This window comes from Callithrix jacchus, chromosome 10 (genome assembly GCF_049354715.1).
Source record: "Callithrix jacchus isolate 240 chromosome 10, calJac240_pri, whole genome shotgun sequence".
Taxonomy (NCBI): Eukaryota; Metazoa; Chordata; class Mammalia; order Primates; family Cebidae; genus Callithrix; species Callithrix jacchus.
This window is the reverse complement of record NC_133511.1, coordinates 68324480-68344643: the sequence shown is the minus strand read 5'-3', so window position 1 is coordinate 68344643 and position 20164 is coordinate 68324480. Positions and strand designations below refer to the sequence as shown.

Here is a 20164-nt window from a genome sequence, read left to right as displayed (position 1 = left end):
GTGAGGTGCAGCATACAGCTGGTCAAAGACTCGGGGGTTGGGGTGGAAATCATGGGGCAAGGGTGGACACCTACCACTCGGGGAAGCACAGCTGAGAGGGCCTCCTTGACAGCGCGTTGCAGACCCGAAACGTCGATGACAGAGCCCAGACTCAGCAAAGCATCCTGAAAGAGAGGAGAGGGCAGTGAGGGGCTTTGCCAGGCAGGCCAGGGCAGCGCCACCTGCCCAAAGGACTGTGAGCAAAACCCCCCAGCTTAGACCAGAGCCCGAGGCTCTGAGGCACATGAATTCCAGGATCTTACGATCTTGAAATCAAACAGTCTAAGGTCACAGAATGTCCATGTACCTTCACCTTACAGGTGGGGAAACTGAGGCTCAGAGAAGGGCCAGGGACTTAGCAAAGTCCTCATAGTGAGAGTCAACAGGTCAAGCCTGGCCTAGACCCCAGGTCTCTTGTTCTCTAGTCGAGGACAATTCCGGCATGGTAGGGAAACGTCCAGCCTCCAAATTAAAACAAAACAAGCAAACAAACAAACAAAATATCCAAATATGAGTCCTAGCTCCACTCAGCATGAGCAGTGAGTGTCCTGGTTGAGTCACTGAGCCTGTCTCCTATCTGTAAGTTGGAAGCAGCTGGGGCTATTGCCCCCTACAGGCTGACACGAAGACAAAATGAAATTGAGCCCTTAAAAATGAAAATAAAAATGAAACAGAGCACTAAAAGTGCCTCACAGAATGCCCAACACGGAGTAGATGCTCAGCTGAACGTCCGCTGAAGCTGGGTCACACTCACTTTCACCAGAAGAGAGGTGGTCTCACCTAGTCTCATTTTCCAGCCTAGTGAGGGGCTGGGTTGAGAGTCACAAGAGTCCATGGGGTGCATTACCCATGAGATGGAAGAACAGTTGGGCCTTCCCTGGCAACTAGAGGAGAAGGAGACGTCAGCCTTGACTGCCTCCCAGCCTTCCCATCCCAGGAACAGGGCTCGTCCTTGCAGAGCCGGAACGGAGACAAAAGTCCCTGCTTCTCGCTCTATTAACTTGGCCAGAGCCGTGGGGATCAAAGAGAAAGGTAACAGAACAAAGGAAACAGGGGCCAAGGCAAGATCGTGACTCACACCATCCACCAGCCATGCCCTCCTGCAAGCCCTTGGAAGTCCTTTCAGATGTCTTCCCAGTGGAAGGCTGAGTCTGTTCAGAAAGCAAAGTGATTAACTGCAAAATGAACGAGACATGGCTGGGTCTCCATTCATGTGAACATGACATGAGGTTGAGGGTCTTAAAAGACCACAAGCTCAGCATGAGCTCACAGCGTAAGCATGACTGACAAAAAATAAAAATGCTCAAACTGCAGGCCGTATTAATACAGGTCTGTTCACCCAGTTGGGAAGGTGACAGTTCCTCCACTTCTATAGTCTAGTTAGACCATCCCCCTTTCATTGTGTCCCAGGTGCTAACAAGATGAGACTCAGCCAGAGGAGGCAATCCAGCCAGAGGAGGCGACCCATGAAAGGAGGGAACTGGAACCAAGTCCTGTCTGTGACTAAGACTGGATAACCCGGTGATGCCTCATCTACAGCAGAGGAGACCCAGATCAGTCTCCAGCTCCAATCTCTCAGAACCTCCTGGATGGGGGATCTGAATACTGTGGCCCCACGGACACCCTGGGAACCCATAGGATTTCACAGGAGGCTGGCCTTGGTCTAGTGGGATAAAGGACCTTCTTCCAAGCAGGGCCATGCTACAAAGGCAGAGGCCACCAGGAGAGAGGCCACCAGGAGAGAGGGAGGAAGTGAGCTCAAGAATGGGCTGAATGCCTATCTGTCAGAAAGTTCCACACGGCTCTAAATGAAGCCTTGTGTCCAGGCTTCAGCTCCAAGTTTTGCTCCCGGGTCTTCCTGGCTGCAGTTTCCTCCCCTACCCCCACCCAATCCTGTGTTCCCAGGACGAGGGCGGCAGTGGGCCTTCTCCCCAGATGCTTACTCAGCATCACTTTCCCCAACACCCAGGCTTCCTTGGTCCCTCCCGCTGCTCAAGGATGAAGACACATAACTTGGTTAAGGAAAGATGTCTGCCCTCAGACATTAGAAGCTGCTGATTCCAGACAATACAATACCCAAATTGGATCACTTGTCCTTTGACCATTAGGCACTCCTAGTCACAGTACAGACACCTTCAGCACCACCTAGCCACAGACTCCACATTCTCACAGACATCCCAGCATGCCTTCAGACACCATCCAGGTGCACACACACAAACACAAACACACATACACATGCACATACGCATGCGTTCTTGTTCCTTCTGGATTTGCAGGGCAAGAGCTCTAGCGATACCTGCACACAGTATATACGCAGGCTGTTATGGCCTTCCAAGGTCAATTCTGAAGACTAAAAAGGGGAGGAAGAGCCGATGCCCCAAATACTCCCAAAATAAGGTCTTCCAGATGCAGGCTCTCCAGACTGGGGCTCTAAGGACTGTGCAGAAGGTGGTGCTGGTTTATGTCTCTTCCTGCCTGGAGGCAAGAGGAGCCGCCAACAAGCTGACCTCCTGAGAGGCCCTGCCTTCAGAGGAGTCTGATGTATGTGCTGTGGACTTGGGAAAGAGAGACCCAGATGATGGAATGAGCTTGATACAGGGGGAGAAATTCTTCAAAGCCACAGACTTTAGACAGTTAAGTCTCCCCATATGATAGATGAGGAAGCCAAGGTTCAAAGAGAAGCAATGATCCACCTGTGGTCAGTCAGCCAGTCAGGGCAGAGCCAGGTCCAGAACCCAAACCTCTGGATCTCTGGCTCCTGTCTGGTTCCGGCTCAGCACCGGATCCCCGCTCCCACCCTAGTAGGGGCTCAGAAAGAACAGTCTGTCCTTTGTTCTGATTGGTGGACTCCTCAACCTGCCCTTTGCTTTGATTGGGAAATGCCCTCCACTGTCCTTTACTAGAATTGGTGGGTGCTTATCTGACCTTTGCTCTGATTGTTCAGTTTTCCATGACTTTTCAGGCCAAATGCAGGCTAATAGCAATAAGGAGAGCAGGAAAGGAAAGTTGGGGAGAGCTGGAGCAGCAGCAGGGAAGGGCTTCACATCCATGCCAGAGTGGACTGGATGATGACGTGACCGATGAAGCCCAAGGCTCTCTGCGGGGATCCTTCGGTCAATCCATCTCCTGGTCCTGCCCAGCCTGCCCCAGGAGTGGAGGGTGTTGGGCACAGGAAATGCAGCCGGGAAGGGCCACTTTAGACGTGGCACTCCAAGGGGCCTTCAAGGCTTGATCAAAGGCCATCTCCTCCATGAATCTTCCCCAGATCTCAAAGCAACCTCACCCCCATTGCATCAACTCAGGGAAGGAAATAGCTCAAATTGCCAAGCCCATGAGATGTGGGCTTAGAAGGCAGAGTGGCTGCGTCAGTGAAGGAAGGAGAGAAGCAGCGGGGAGCAGCTGAGAATGGGAAGTGGGGAGATTCCTGAATTGGAGGCACAGATGGGGAGCCAGGCTCAAGTCAGGGAGCTTCAATCTTAAAAGGAAGAGGAAATGAAAAATACAGACACAGCTTTACCTGCTCACATGCCACACAAATATATATTGCCATGCACATGCCTCTACTCATATGTGTATATGCGCAGGCCCTCACACAAAACGCATACAGACAAATCAAAGGCAATCATATATTCAATGCACACACAAGGTCACACTTAGGCTTGCACAACACACACACACACACACACACACACACACACACACACACACACCCCAGGCTCAAGATGGGATGAAGAAGGTAACACTTACTGCCTTCACAGCTTTTTGGAACAAATAACAGTATAGATATCAGCATAACAACCAGGCAATTTCCCAGACCAAAGGGGAGAACTTGTGGTGTGTAGAAAAGAGTGGCAATTTCCAATCCTGTCCCAGATTGACTACAGAAGTTCTGTGTGGCCTTAAGCAGCAACTTCCTCTTCTGAGACTCAGTTTTCTTATTACTAAAAAATAGATCTTTCTAGCTCTGCAGCATATAGCTCTATGGTTTGGTGGTTTAATTCAATGAAGCTTGATGGATGAGAGGGTGGGTGGATAGATGAATGAGTGGAAGATGGGTTGAGGGGGTAGATAGACAGATGAATGGTGGATGGATGGGTGGGTAGATAGGTAGACAAGTGGCTGGGTGGGTGGGTAGATGGATAGATGGAGCCTTTCTGCTCTCCCTAGTTCCACCTGCAGCTCTGTCATCCAAGGTAGGGCCAGTCAGTACCACAGACAGCACCATTCCCAAGCACTTATCTTTCATTCACCCCAGGTACCAAGAAAGGGGAGGCTGTTCTAAGTTAGGCCTTCTCTGAAGCCAGGGTTGGGGCTCAGCCTTGGACTGGATCTGCATTTCTGCACTTATCTGGGGAGAAATGAAGGTCTGGACTAAATTACTTTTAGGTCCTTCTTAAAGCCTAAGAGTCTATGAAACCAGAGATCTTGGTCTTACACCCTCTGGGGCCACAAGCACAAGACCAACACCCCTCCTGAGGGTTGGGGTCGCTGCCATAAGCTGCTCTCCTGTTTCATCTCCACGAGTCCCTGTGCCTTTTCCCATCTCCACAGGTTCTCTGGAGCTCTCCCCACTGCCTGGCACTGGCCCCATGCCTCCTTCTCTGGAAGGAAGCCTCACAGTGCCCATCACGTTGGCCTACAGCAAGGCAACATCATCCAACTCAAGAGTCAAGCCTCCAGCTGTGCAGTTGGGACTGCCCGTTCACACTGATTCATGCAACTCTGAGTGTGCTAGGTCTTCTTCGATGCCCTCTCTCTCTCTGGGCCTTCTCTAAAGGGAGGAGTCCTCTCCCTCTCTGTCCATCTTCCCTTTCTTTCCTTTTGGGTGGACCGCCCTACCTTCCTCCCTGCCTCCCTCAGTGGATGTCCACCTGTGTCCCAGGCTGCACTCCCGTTCCTCTCCAGGAGTCTTGACGTCTTTTCCCACCTCCGCGTCCTCTCCTCTCTTAGCTTCTCCTCCCACTATCCATCTCTCTCCTGCATACTTCCTGCCCCCACCTACTCCTGTGTCTCCAGCCCACTCCTCCCACAAACCTCCAAATAGTCATCTTGAGAACATGGGGAGAAAGCACCCGACTCAGGAGGAGTGCCCACAGAATGGGGAACCCAGGAAGGCAGCGCAGGGGGCAAATGGGGCGCCAGGCAAGTGTCATCTACGTCTCTTTTGCCTCCTGCCTCCTGTTCTGGTGGGCAATAGACACCATTCCTTATCTTCCCAGAGGAGGGAGCCCTTCAAGGGCACAGGAGAACTTATCCACCTCTGTGCCCAGCACAGGCCTGGCACTAGCAAGCACAGCTACCCAGTCAGGGTGACTGGCAGAACTGCCCCAAAGGAGGCCTCCTACAGGCTCAGACCAGAGAAGCCCCTTTTCACTGAGCCTCAGCCCAGCACCCAGGCTGACTCTATGCTTCCTCGCAGCCTCACAGCACACCCAGCCTGCAGAGTCTGAGACAAGGAAGCAGAACAAGGCGGCTCCTCCTCCTCCCTCCCCACCCGCCCACGCCTGCCACCTGTCCAAGGAGCTGCCTCTCAAAGACACTGGTGCCTTAGATGCTCAAAGAGGAGCTGCCTGTGAGTGCAAAGATCTTGCAGCCCCAGACCTTCCTCAATAAGGCTGAGCTGGACCAGGGTCAGGAGAATAGAGGAAAGAGGCTCAGCAACCCTTGGGAGCCTAGTTTGAAGGAGGAGGAAGGACAGAGTCCCAGGTCACAGCTGGACTAGCCTAACTGTCAGTGCCCTGCTTGAGTGACGCATCAGGCTTTGGGGAGGGGAGGGTACCCTTCCCAAGTACCTCCTGTGGCTAGAGGTTCCACCAGGTGTTCAATTTTCGTGTGCACCAGAACCACCTGGAGTGCTTGTTAAAGTGCAGATTGCTGGCCCCACCCCAGGGTTTCTGATACAGTAGGCCTGGGATGAGGTCCAAGAACTTGCGTTTCCAAACATTCCTAGATGACACGGATGCTGCTGGTTGGGGGACCACGCCTTGAGCCTCACTGACACTATCTCCGATCCTCCTAGGAGCCTGGGAGGTGCCTGTTTGGTTCATCCAATCATACAGGTATACAGTCTAAGGATTGGAGGGGTGGGGCCTTGCTCAGGTGAGAACAGCCAATGAGGGGACTCTTCAGGGAAGGTCCCAGTGGAAGGGAGAGGCTGGGGTGGAAGGAGAGCGAAACTAGTGGTAGGGAGACAGGGATAACAAGGGAGTATGGACGGGGCTACTCACAGTGCAGTAGCCCAGCCCTAAAGGAGAGATCTGCCAGGGACCTTTCCTTCTCCCCGCTCTTCTCTTCCTCCCCTCCCTCCTCTACTTCCCCTTCCCCATTCTATACCCCATCCCTCCACTCTCAGGCCCACCCTTCGCAGACTCCGGCTTCAGTTGTTACTCCAACAGGGCCGCGTCTCCAGCCTCCGAGCCACACTGGAGACACGTGCACTGTAGAATACACCTGAGCCAGTCCCGGCGCCTCCCGAGGTGTCACCGTCCACAGGAGCCTGACCCCACACTGTTGGCTCCTCCCTTCCAGCATCCACAGCCAGCTCCTCCCGGGCCTCTCACCCTTCCCAAGCTGGTCCCAGCTTCTACTCCAGCTCCTGCCTCCTCCAAAATGCCCTCCTGATTGTCCCCAGTGCCCCTGGATCCATCAGGAGCTAGGTTTGGAAGTGGGTGAAGGAATGGGAAGAGGGAAAGAGCAGGAGAAGGAAGGCAAGGGTAACCTGCACCACCAGTTCCCCAAGGGCCTGGCTCCCTGGGATCCCCTCAGTCCCTTGCCCAGAGTCTGGAGTCAGGAAAGGAGGGAACAGCCAGTGGGTGGAGGGAGGGAGGCAGGAGCTGAGTGTGGAAAGGGGAAAAATGGCCCTTCGAGGCAGATATCAGATCAAGCAAGGCAGGGCCAGATCAGGTCTCCTCCCACTCCCTCCCACCTTCAGCTGCCTCATCTGCAGGCCAGAGCCAACAGTGGCTCCCATTCCTGCCACCCACATTCTCCTCAACGCCACAGACTTCCTCCCAAACACATCACAGCATCCCTCTCTCCATGCCATCACAGTCTTCCTGGTCACCTGGCATTCTAGCTCTCCTTGTCCTCTGGCCTGGGGCCCACGAGGCAGTGCAGGGCAGTCACAAGGAGGCAGATGCCGGCACACTGTGAGTCAGAGATGCACTATGAGAGAGTCTGAGCAGGATGGAGGGGGCTCCCTGTCCCCAAGGGTGTGCAAGCAAGGACAGTGCCCTGCTGCCAGGGAGCCTGTGCCCTGAGAAAGAGCCCTGGTGAGGTGACTGGTCTCCAGCCTTGAGTCCGGTGACCCTGAAGGTCTGTACACCTTCCTCAGCCTCTCCCCCTCAGGGTGAGTTGGGAGCTGGACAAAGTAAGTCCAGGAGCTTCCGAGAGGCAGGCATGGTGGCTTCAGCAGAAGAGGAGGAGGACGCTGAGTGTCCCACTGAGCCAGTGTCAGAAGGGAGTTTATATCCCTCAGGAAATGATGGCCAAAGGAAGACTGGATGGATGGATGGATGGATGGATGGATGGATGGATGGATGGATGGATGGATGGATAAATGACTGGCTGATGAATCAATGAATGGAATGATCCCCTCCAGGGAGAGTTTGTTGTTCCCTCTCCAGGCAAGTCTGACCCTCCTGCCTGGGGCTCCCACCCCAATAGCATGCATTGTGTGCCATCAATGCAGTGCCACCCTTTCCCGTCTGGCTCCCACAACAGACTGGGAGCTTTTGAAGGGGAGAGATTGTCCCCAGGTCTCCAGCATTAACCAGCCTCTCACATGTGTCAGGAGGTGTTTGCTGAGCTGTGAAATGACTGGGTGAACCCCTGTGTGCCCAGGGCTATTGGACTGTGAGCGCTACATGCCATCAGGGAGCAGAGGAAGGATCCAGGAGGGGAGAGAGCTGCGACCTCTCAAAGCCTCGCCAGTCTAGAGAGTGACGATCTTAGAGAAGGAGCTGGAAGAATGGGGTGTCTCCTACTGAGAGCCTTTGGCAACCTCTCCCAGGCACCTTCACAGGCCAGGAGGCCCTTTGTGCTTCAGGATCATCTCCCAGTGCAGACCGAGTGGGAGCAGCAGGTCAGGAGAGAGGGCTCTTCCCCAAGAGGAGCACTGTCACCTTCACCTTCTTTCATGATGAGGTCACCTCCTCCAGGAACCTTCCTGGGTGGTCACTTGTCCTCTTCCCAGGCCTTCTGAGAGTTCCCACAGAACCAGGATCTACAGGGCCCCAGGCCTCATGGAGTCCAATCCCCAGCCTGATGGGGTAGACTAAGGCCAGAGGAGGCAGGGAAGGACTCACCCAGGCTCCTACCTGGAACCAGGAGACCCACGCTTCAGCCCAGCCCTTTGGGCCACACCAGGACACTTTGTCCCAGAGTCCTGCTTGCCTTTGGGGCCCCTCTAATACCGGCCTTGGCCAGGGGATGGGCTGAGCCCTCTCAGATGTGGGGTAGGGCGGAGTGTCTGCCTCCAGGCCAGAGACTGGGTCTCTTGTCTCCCCACTGTGTCCATTGTTCATGGGAGGTAAATAGGGTTAGTGTGGGCCTGCAGAGGGTGGGGAGGAAGGGCTGGCCTGGGCTAGGCTGGTGGGGGTAGACAGTGGGTAGACCCAGCCATGCTGGTCTTCTTAGGGTTAAGACAGAGAATAGGACACAGTGGCTGGCTGCCCAATGACGCCTGCCCTGGGGCTCTCCCCGACTGTCCCAGAGCGTTTCCTCCCTGCCTCTCAGCCTCCTTGGGCACTTGGCCGCCTCTCTCTGTGCTCTGTGGCGTGTATGTCTCCCACAGCCTCCTGCTGCTTTCTCCTGTGACTGTATTCGGCTCTCTCTCGTCAGAGCTTGGCCCACCCCAGCTGTTCCCCAAACACCAGAGGGGAGGGGAAAAGTGGAAGTGTGAGAAAGAGAGACAGGGACAGAACAAGGACCAATTCAGAATCAGGACAGACATAAGAGCCGGAAGGGAACCCCAGGGACAGGCAGGGGCTGGAGAGGCAGGGCTGGCTGGGGAAGTCCCTGATGAGAAGCCCCTGAAGACCAAGGCAGAGCTGGGGGAAGAATGGGGTCCACCCTCTTCTTCTGCACTGACTCATGCCCCAATTCCCTCTCCCTGCCCCTGCAGGCCAGAGACTGACCACTTTAATGTTCCTAAAAATAGCCCTTCTTTTTGGGGAGGTTGGGATAAGCCATCTTCTGGGTGGGGTCCATCTGGGGCATGCCTGGCCTATGGGGTCCCAGCCACCATGCTCCCCAGGACAGGGGTCTCTCAGCTCCTCTCTTGCACTGCAGTACATAAATGTGACCCTGTCCCTCCCTTGCACAAGACTGTCATGACTCCTGGGGACACCCCCTCCCTCCTCCAGAGTGATAGGCTGGAAGCAAAGTGCTCAGCACACAGCCTGGAGCAGGGCTCCCGGTCACCTTACCTCATCAAAGGGCCAAGGACGAGGGGCTGCTGCTCCCTCCATCCGGCTCTGCCTGCTCTGGCCTCAGGCCTCTTCCCACCATCCCAGCCTGATTCCCTGCACCCCTCCAGCCTCCCTACTCTGAGCCTTTGCTCCTCCTTTCCTGCTCCGTGGTGTCCTCTCTTCTCCACTCCTGTCCTTCCTGCTCTGGGCCTCCAGAAGCCTCCAGCCCTCTCCCCTGATCTTGTCCTCTTATCATTGGGACTCTCATCGCACCTCCTCTCTCTCCCGTCCCCCTTACAGCGCAAGCAAAGAGCTGGGCCACAGAACCCAGAGCAGATGGGGCACCAAGGCACAGTGCCCTCCTCCAGTGAAAAAGAGAGTTGGCAGGAGACATGGCAGGCTCTGGGGCCTCTGCAATCCCCAGACCCGGACCGTCTCTGCTGCCTTCATGTACCCTCCCCAGCTTTGGCTGGCTTTTCTGAACTCCAGGCCCCAAGTCTCTGTCTCTCTAATCAGTCTCCAGGGGAAAGCCCATTCAGTCTCACCTCCTTCCTGCCTCCATTTTTCAGATGAGAGAGCCAAGCCCCAAAGAGGGGAGGCGATGGGTCTACGAGCCCATGGGAAGCTGGCCATGGGCCTTGGTCACACTGCCTCATTACACAGGGTTCTGGTTAGTGGGGCTGCAGGGGCTGAGGCAGGGTCTCACCCAGCCCACCTCCCCACCCAGCCCAGCCCTCCAGGCAGGCAGGCTGGCATCCAGAGTTATTTGCCTTTGGAGGGCCCAGGAAGCCAGAGAACAAACATCCGGAGTCTCTGGAACCTCTCCTACTTTCCCTCCTCACATCCCGAGGAGCATGCACACAGCACACGCACACACACACTCTGGGATATCTTGTGGGACTGTTGTGAATCTGTGGGTTCCTTAGAACCCCAAAGCCCTGAAAAGAGGATGATGCCCTCCCATCAGACCCTCGGACCCTCTATACGATTCAAACTAAATTTTATGTTGGAAATGAAAATTAAAATAGCTTTTGTGTGTTTTTTCTGATTGCAGAACTCTGGATACACTCATCAAAACTGACCTGTCCTCTCACTCCGTGCAGGATTCCCACTTTGCTGGTGACCTGAGCACATGTGCAGGCTGCCCATTAGTGGTCCACAGTGGCGTGTCCCTAGGGGCCATCACATGATCGTGGCAGACTATGTTCCCTGAGTCACTGAGGGAATGTCCGTGTGAAAGTATGTAGGTCTGTGTTTCTGTGGGAGCCTGTAACCCACGTGGTTTGTGAGAGTGTAAACACGCGTGAGTACCCTGTGTCTATGTGTGTGCATTGGCCATCTGTATGTGGGGGTGACCATGTGGGCCTGCTTCTATGCATATGCGATTCTGGTCTTTGATGTCCATGCGACGGTGGTGCAGTGAGTGCGTGGCTGTCGAGGGGGCTGTGAGTGTGCTGGTGGCTAGCCTTGTCTCCAACTGAGTGAGTGAACGTGTGGCTGAGACTGGTGGAATCTGAGAGGGTCTAATTCTCCTCCTCTGTGCACCCCTGTCACTTCTTCCATCCCCTCCCTCAGATGTGGGCTCATCTGCCTGCCCTGCCACACGCCACATGGACTAAACAAGTCTTTGGACCTTCCTGAGCTCTGTTTCCTCATCCATAAAATGGTCCCTTCCCTTAGAGCTGCTGAGAAGATTAAACTGATCCATCAAACCTTTTCCTAAACTGACTCCCAGCAGAGGGGTGAGACCACCTGTGTGGACATTAAAAAGAAGGGAGACCAATCCTCTGGGCAGATGCGGGTCTGAAGGGCAAGGCCTGGCAAGGGAGAGCAGGCTGGGTTTCAGTGCCACCCCACCTCTGCTGGAGCTGCTGTGCAAGGTCTAGCCCACCTAGTTAAGAGGCTTTGGCCTTGCAGGTGACCAGGAAAGGGCAGCTCCCTTTCTTCCTGCCCTACCTTCGGGTGTGCAGCCTGGAACTAGAGGGTCTCTCGATGATAGGATTGCAGTGGACACATTCCAGATGAGGCTCTGAGGACACTCACCCTTCCCCCACTTCCCTGGGGCCCTGTCCTCTCCACCTACCCTCAAGCGCTCCCTCCCCAAGGCCCAGGAGAAGGCGCTTTAGAAGACACAGGGACTGACTAGAGCTGGAATTCAGAACTAGGCTAGCTGGGGCCTTTGAGAACCCCAATCCCACTCTCATTTTCAGAAAGGGAGATTGAGGCCCAGAGAGTGGCAGGGACCCTCCCAGGGATACAAGTGAACCCAGGAAATCCAGCCTCCTGTTTCAAGGCCTCTGTAGCTGGGTTTGAGATAGACCCAAGCTGGATTCTATTGGCTCCTGAAAGAAGCCCAAGGAAGTGGGTAGAGGTCCCAAAAGACAGGCACTTAGACACCTGTGCCTCCACTGTGGGCATGGACTCCTATCCACCTCCACCCTCCTACAGGACCAGATCCCTTACTGGTGTGATTAACCAAATTATGGGGCTTTTTCTTGAGCAAATTACATCGGCCTAATTGAATGAGCTGCAGGAGCCTGGGCTGGAGGCTGACAGTGGTGAGGACAGCAGGGGAAAGGAGGGGTCAGGCAGAGGGGGTGTCGGGAGAGGGAGAGAGGAGGGCAGCGGGTATGAGAGAAGATGACACCTCACTCAGTGCACCCTCACTGTGCTCCCACTGGTGCTCCTGTCATTTGGGGGCCTGGGGCGCAGGCACTGAGGTTACTGCTCCCTAAAAGACCACAGAGCATTCACCAAGTGCCAGGTACTGCATGCATGCAGGCACTGCTTCATGTCATCCTCCCAACAGCCCCCATTTTATACTTGAGGAAACTGAGGCTCAAGAGATAAAATGACTTGCTAAATGTCAGAGCCTGGACAAGGCTGTCTGACACCACACGCCCTGCTCTTCATCAGCACCTACGACATCCTGCTGAAGTGCCCACATTCTGCATGCAGGCACCCTTCCTGGGTATTCAGAGAAGGGAGGAGCTTGTCTCTGGGCACAGACACCATTTCTGTCCCCATTCAATGCTTCTCCTTATCTGCCCTACAATCTCCATGCTCCCTCATATGGTCAGCAGCTGAAGCTGGGGCTGAGCCCACTTGAATCACATGCAGCCGTGTCACCTATATTCAGTCCCTCTCACTCCCATGCAGAGTCCTGCATTGTGTCACACTCACCAACCAGGAAAACACAAGGAGACATGACCCCTGTGGCCTTCATACAACAGGTCCCACCTGCTCAGTGACGCACAGTCATTTCAGCGTCCACAGCGTCCACCTGTCCCACATCACTGGGGGTTCACAGGGCCACATACACAGTGATCACTTGCTGTCACCCTGACTCAGGGTCTCCCACATCTTCAGGGTTGCACCCATGTTCGCAAAGCCACCATGTCACCCTCACACAGCATCAGATACAGTTCCACACTGGCTGTGTGTCACTGTTACATTTCAGCATCATCCAGGACCTCCTAGCCTTAAAAACCAAAAATCCAATGTTACATCTATTTTAGAATTTGTCTAGCAGGTTTTTCAGTCTTCACCAGAAAGCTCCCCCAACAAAACAAGTCTACCTTTGGTGAAATGACATCATGTCTGGGATTTGCTTTAAAATATTTCAGCAAAGCAACCTAAGAAATGGGAGAGAAACATTTGCAAAGCTTTTATCTGATAAAGAGGTAATATCTGGAATATATAAATAAGGAACTCCTACAATTCAACAACAAAAAAAGCAAACAACCTGATTTTTTAAACGGACAAAGGACTTGAATCAACAATTTTCCAAAGAAGATACACAAGTGGCCGACCGGTACATGAAAAGATGCTCAGCCTCACAAATCATTAGGGAAATGCTAATCAAAGTCACAGTGAAATGTCACCTCACACCCATTAGGATGGCTACCATTAACAAAATAATAATACCATTCAACCCAGCAATCCCATTACTGGATATATACCCAAAGAATTATAAATTGTTCTATTACAAAGACACATGCACATGTATGTTCATAGTGGCACTGTTTACAATAGCAAAGATTTGGAACCAAACCAAATGCCCATCTATAATAGACTGGACAAGGAAAATGTGGCATATATACACCACGGAATACTATGCAGCCATAAAAAACGATGAGTTCCTGTCCTTCATAGGAACATGGATGAATCTGGAAAGCATCATTCTGACACAAGAACAGAAAACCAAACACTGCATGTTCTCACTCATAGGCAGGTGTTGAACAATGAGAACACATGGACAAACGGAGTGGAGCATCACACACTGTGGTCAGTTGTGGGGGCCTAGGGGAGGGACAGCAGTGGGTGGGGAGGGTGAGGAGGGATAACATGGGGAGAAATACCAGATATAGGTGATGGGGGGATAGAGGCAGCAAACCACATTGCCATGTGTGTACCTATGCAATAATCCTGCATGATCTGCACATGTACCCCAGAACCTACCATACAAGATAATAATAGTAATTAATTAATTTTAAAAAACAGAAAATAACACATGTTGGCAGGGATGTGGAGAAACTGAAACCCTTGTACATTGTCAGTGGGAATGTAAAAAGGTACAGAAAACAGTATGGATGTTCCTCAAAAACTAAAAAATAAAATTATCATATGATTCAGCAAGTCTACTTCTAGATATACATCCAAAAGAATTGGAAGCAGGATATTGAAGAGATATTTGTACACTGGGCCAGGCACAGTGACTCACACCTGTAATCCCAGCACTTTGGAAGGCTGAGGTGGGCAAATTACAAGGTCAAGAGATCGAGATCATCCTTGCCAACATGGTGAAACCCTGTCTCAACTAAAAATACAAAAATTAGCTGGGCGTGGTGGCGTGCACCTATAGTCCCAGCTACTCAGGAGGCTGAGGCACAAGAATCTCTTGAACCTAGGACGCAGAGGTTGCAGTGAGCTGAGATCACACCACTGCACTCCAGCCTGGTGACAGAGCAAGACTCCATCTAAAATAAAATAAAATTTAAAAGATATTTGTACAACCATGTTCATAGCAGCATTATTCACAATAGCTAAAATGTGAAAGCAACCCAAGTGTCGGCCTGTCCACACACTGGAATACTATGTGGCCATAAAAAGGAAGGAAATCCTGTCACTGTAACACGGATAAAACTTGAGGACATTATGCTAAGTAAACTCAAAAGCCAGTCACAAAAAGACAAATACTACATGATTCCAATTACTTGAGGTACCTAGAGTAGTCCAAGTCATAGAGACAGGAAGTGGAATGGTGGGTGCCAGGAGCTGGGGATGGGGGAGAATGGGGGCTGTTGTCTAATAGGTGCAGAGTTTCAGTTTGAGAAGATGAAAGGGTTCTGGAGATCGGTTGCAAAACAGTGTGAATGTACCTACCACTGAACTATACACTTAGAAATGGTTGTGATGGTAAAGTTTGGACTATGTATATCTTACCACCTTCAAAAAATGTTAAGCCTAAGCAAAAAAAAAAAAAAAAATTAAAGTACAGGTGGGGCGGGGGAATAGAGGAAACAAATGAGGCCAAATCCCAACAACTGCTGAACCGGGGTGATGCAGATATGGCAGTTTATTCCATTATTTTTTCTGGCATTTTGTCGGCTTAAAATTATCCATAATAATTTAAAAAAATGTGGCAGCCAGGTGGATGGCTCACGCCTGAAATCCCAGCACTTTGGGAGACAGAGGCAGGCGGATTACCTGAAGTCAAGAGTTTGAGACAAGCCTGACCAACATGGAGAAACCCGTCTCTACTAAAAATACAAAATTAGTAAGGCGTGGTGGCACATGCCTATAATCCCTGCTACTCAGAAGGCTGAGGCAGGGGAATCACTTGAACCCGGGAGGCAGAGGTTGCAGTGAGCCAAGATGGCACCACTGCACTCCAGCCTGGGCAACAAGAGCAAAACTCCATCTCAAAAAAAAAAAATGTAATCTCCCTTTCCAGCAACCACATCCTCTGCAGCCCTCATAGCCCAACATCTCCAAAGGGCTCTCCAGGCTCACATCGTCACCTCCCTCACCATCCTACCCAGGCCCAGTCTGACTTCTGGATCCAGCCCGTCAGCCTGACTCCTCCACAGGGCCCGGCACAGCACGATCTTCCAGTGCCCATCTTAACTGTGGGCCAGCACCATTCACACACCATCCCTCCCTCTCCTTGAGCCTCTCTCCTTTCTTGGCTTCCGGCTTCACACTCCTGGTCTCTCCCTCCCTGGCCCTCCTCCTCTGTCTCGTTGCTGCTCATCCTCACCTACCGGCCTCTAAACAATGGAATACACAGGGTTGAAGGCTCAGTCCTAAGTCCCCACCTCTTCTGTTGCCAAGCTCCCGTTCTCTGTCATTCCAGCCAGATCCAGGACCTTAACAAACTCGCCATGCCTGTCAACTCCCCAGGTGTATCCCCAGCCTGGCCCCACTGCCCGAGGCACACCTTCACCTGGATAATTCCCTTAACACGTCCTTAAAACAGCTCGCTCAATTTCTGCCTCCTTGTCCTCCCACCCTACTAGTGCTGACCTTCCCCCTGCCTTTGCCCATCTCAGAAACATCTCCACAATCCATCACTTGGTCCTTCAAGCCAGAATCCTGGAAGTTGTTCTCGGATTCTCCCTCTTGCTCACCTTCTCATACATCAGCAAGTTCTGCCATTTCCACTTTCAAATATCTCCAAAGTTGGTCCTTATCTGCCATCCCATCAGCACAGGCACCATCTCCTGCCTGGGCAGCTGCAGGAGCCTCCAATTGCTCTGCCCACCTCCTCTCTGCATCCCCTAACTTATCCCCCCTCCTCTGCCACACAGTGTGCACACATGCACACATACACACGCTGCAGCCAGAGCAATTTTTTTTTTTCGAGACAGTTTCACTCTTGTCACCCAGGCTGGAGTGCAATGGTGCAATCTTAGCTCACTGCAACCTTCACCTCCCAGGTTCAAGTAATTCTCCTGTCTCAGCCTCTGTAGTAGCTGGGATTACAGGCACCTGCCACCATACCTGGGTAATTTTTGTATTTTTAGTAGAGATGGGGTTTCACCATGTTGGCCAGGCTGGTCTTAAACTCTTGACCTCAGATGATTCATCCCCCTCGCAAAGTGCTGGGATTATAGGGATGAGCCACCATGCCTGGCCAGAGCAATTCTTTTTTTTTTTTTTTTTGAAACAGAGTCTTGCCCTGTTGCCCAGGCTGGAGTGCAATGGCACAATCTTGGCTCACTGCAACCTCCGCCTCCCTGGTTCAAATGATTCTCCTGCCTCAGCCTCCTGAGTAGCTGGGATTACAGGCGCCCACCACCACACCCGGCTAATTTTTGTATTTTTAGTAGAGACAGGGTTTCACTATGTTGGCCAGGCTGGTCTCCAACTCCTGACGTGATCCACCTGCCTTGGCCTCCCAAGATGCTGGGACCACAGGCGTGAACCACCATGCCCAGACCAGCGCAATCTTTTAAAACCATCCTTTGGATGGTGTTACTTTCCAGCCTGAACCCTTCAGTGCATCCCCCTGACAGTGTCCTACACAGTAATGTGTTTGCACATTGCATACTGTCACAACCATTACACAGCATCACACATGTAATGTCAGGCTCAGGATCACACAGTGTCACACATTTGCTTCCACGCACTTGCTGTCACTCCATGTCATGCCTTTGCACACTCAGCCTCACTAGATCATATGCTTGGGACACCCTGTTTCACAATTCAGTGTCAGACACTCGAGCCACAGACTCATGACCATACCTGTTACTGCAGCATAATTTGCTCATGTTTCCGTATTTGATTCTTATGGAGTCACACCCTCCATGCACCCACTGTCACTTTCAATATGGCACACGTGGTACAGGCAATGTGCAATGTCAGACACTTAGTATCAGTGTCACATACTTGGTGGCACAGCCACTGTGTACACATCTCCTATCATAGAGTGCCTCGTACCCAGTGTCACATACTCAGTGACTCACCCATACTCCACACAGTACGCCATGATCATGGTCGCACACTCAATATCACACCTCATAAGCTCCGCGTCACATGTGCAGAATGCCCCCTGTCCCACAGTATCTCTGTGTCCCTCTTGGTGTAACCCTGGGTTCCACAAGCTCAGCTTCTTGTCCCCACCCCACTGGGCATAGTCGTCAGGGCTGCTGCCCCGTGTCACGGCTGTTTCCTGTTGTTGTGCTCAGAGTCCTCAGCCTCTGCTTGTTCCTTCAAGGATTTCCTGTTGTCAGGGCCCCTAGCAGGCCTGGCCTGTCTGGGATACACAGCCCTAAGCCCAGGCACCGGCCAACAGGAACCCTGGGCCCTCTGCCTCCCTACTTCAATTTGGGCTGGATCCATGGGACTGTCCATCCTCCCCCAGTCCACCAACCTGGAGCCCCCATGTGTCTGCACTGGGGGGTGCTGGCTTTAGTGGATAGACAGAGGAGATGAGCTCCGGGCCTCGTGCCACCCCCAGGGTGCCCAGGCCTGTGCTTCCCAGAACAGGGCTCCAGGACAACCTGTACAAAGCTGCTACAGCAGCTGAACCACTGTGGACAGGACCAGCCTGATGCTGGTCTACAGAGCTCCATGTGAAGCTGCTGAAAGCCTGAGGACGGGGAGGAGGAAGGCAGAGGACAAGAGTTCGAGATTTAAAGTTGAAGAACACTTCCCAGAGGAAGCGGCTGAAAGCCGGGAAACAGGGAGGAGGAGGAGGAAAAGGCAGCCTGAGGAGGGGACACCAGGCTGGAGGCCGGAACCTGGAGGAGACAGGATGGACCAGGAAGAAGAAAGGAACATGAGAGAGGCGGAGGGCATTTGTGGGATCTGGAGAAAACAGGCTTCTCTCCCATCTGCTCCCACCTCTCCAGCACTCAGGCGGCACTTGGACTCAGGCTCTAGGCAGCAGCCTCTGGCATGCCCTTCCCTCCTGGCCTCATGGACTGCCCCAACAAGGGCCCGGTCAAGCCCCCTCTCCTCCTGCCCTGGCCAGCCTGCAGGAAGGACACACGGAGGCCAGCGCACACGCTCCTCACACAGCCTGAGATAAATATTTCCCGGGAAACGGAACTTGTTCTCTCAGTGTTTACAGCCAAGGGCCAGGCAGGATGGTGGGGGCGGGGCCGGCTGTAGGAACCTCAGCCCGGGGCTGCAGCATCTGGCCTGGGCACTGCCTCTGACCTTCCTGAGCCTCTGAGCCAGCCCCTGCCTTTCTCTGAGTCTCCACTCCAGGATCTGGAGGAGGCTGGCCCTCTCTGGGCCTAGGCCTGCCTGCAAGCCTCCCCTAGCTCAGTGTGTATCTTATCTGGGTTTAAGTCCCTGGTGCTTAATGCCTCTTCCTTCAGACTAGGCTTCTCAGTCGGCAGGACCTTTGATGCCCATCTCTCCCTTTATGCAGTCAGCCAGGGGTGTGGACAGTGGATGGGCAGGCAGAGAGACAGGCTGGAGTGGCAGCTGAAACTGCCTCCCTGGCCCCAGGTCCCTGCACGCCCTGGGCCTGTGCAGCCCAACAGGTGGGCATAGACATATGGCAGGGCCTCAGGGCCCCCATGGATGCCAGATGCTATGGCCAACTTGTTGGCAGCCGCTCCCTCAGGGCCATGGGGCATCACAGAGGCCACTGGCTCCTGAGGTGCAGAAGGCAACACACCTGGCAGTTAGGAGCTCTCACTCGGGAATGTTAGACAGTGGCCCGAAAAGTGCTGCCTGCAGGGCCACCTCCACCCTCACCCAGGGCTCCTTGCTGGTAAGCTGTGCTCCTGTACTGGGAGCCTCCCCCCGCCCACTCCTGCCCACACTCTCGCACAAGCTGCTCCTTCCCCAGCGAAGCCCTGCTCCACCCCCAGTGGCAACGGCAATACCCCCTCCAACCTGGCTCCCGCCCCTGCCTAGCACGACCCCACAACTGGGCCCACATATTCATCACTGGTGGCCTCAGCCTCACCCTGACTCTGGCACCAAGCCCTCCTCAGCCCAGGACTCAGGGGCAGAATGTTTTGGAGCCAGGTTCTGAGCATGAGCCAGCCTCCTGCAGCCCCCTCTGGGGCTGAGTCCTTGTTCCAGGCTCCTCTATCTGCTTGTTCCCAGTCTGTTCTGGTCCTGATTGTCCTCAGCTGATGCTGTCAGCAGCTGACTATATGGACCTCTCTGACTGCCTAGCTGATCTCTGCCTTGTTCCGTCGGTGGTCTTGACCCTCTCCATCCTTCAAAGTTCCAAGGTTGCCTCCTCCAAGTCTCCAAAACTGCCCCTTCTTGGAACTACTCCAGTCCTACTCACAGCCACTCTTGTTCATTCAAGAAGTATTAATTGAGCACCTACTGTATACTAGGCCTATACCAGGTACCACATGGGCCCAAGAGAGACAAAGGAGACTCAGTCTCAGTCTCTTCCTCCTGGGTGTACACACTCCCATGGGGAAGGCTACATTACCCACAGCACCACGTGGGGTAACAGGTTTCCCAACCGCGGGCTTAGAGAAATGGGGACTGTGAGTGCCTGGAGAAGGGGGGAGACTGGCTTGGCCTGTGGTGGAAGGACAAGTCTGAGAGAACTTCACAAAGGAGGCAACATTTCATCTGGGCCTTGAAAAGAGAGTAGGTGGAGAAAGAAAGGAAGGCCTTCCAGACAGGTGGTCAGTGTAAGCGAAGGCAGGAGGTGGGAGGAACTGCTATGTGCTGGGACTGAGCACAACCATGTGGTGGGAGTGCTGGCTGTCTTGGGACATAAG

At 53.3% G+C, this 20164-nt stretch overlaps 1 protein-coding gene and 1 non-coding gene across 16 annotated transcripts in view; one reads left to right on the top strand and one right to left on the bottom strand.

Moving 5' to 3' along the window:
* The window catches only part of PDE2A (phosphodiesterase 2A), a 104005-nt gene that overhangs the window by 33563 nt on the left and 50278 nt on the right, over nt 1–20164 (bottom strand). For all 15 annotated transcript variants that reach the window (XR_013523259.1, XR_013523257.1, XR_013523256.1 and 12 more), the window contains one exon: nt 75–164. Coding sequence is in view for 11 of the 15 variants with exons in the window: in XM_054241949.2 (XP_054097924.2) it covers nt 75–164 (90 nt within the window). In the remaining 4 variants the exon portion in view is untranslated. The remainder of the gene's footprint in view (nt 1–74; nt 165–20164) is intronic.
* LOC118145969 (U7 small nuclear RNA) lies at nt 12948–13009 on the top strand. The gene has a single exon (XR_004731442.1). It is a non-coding gene; the product is annotated as a U7 small nuclear RNA (small nuclear RNA).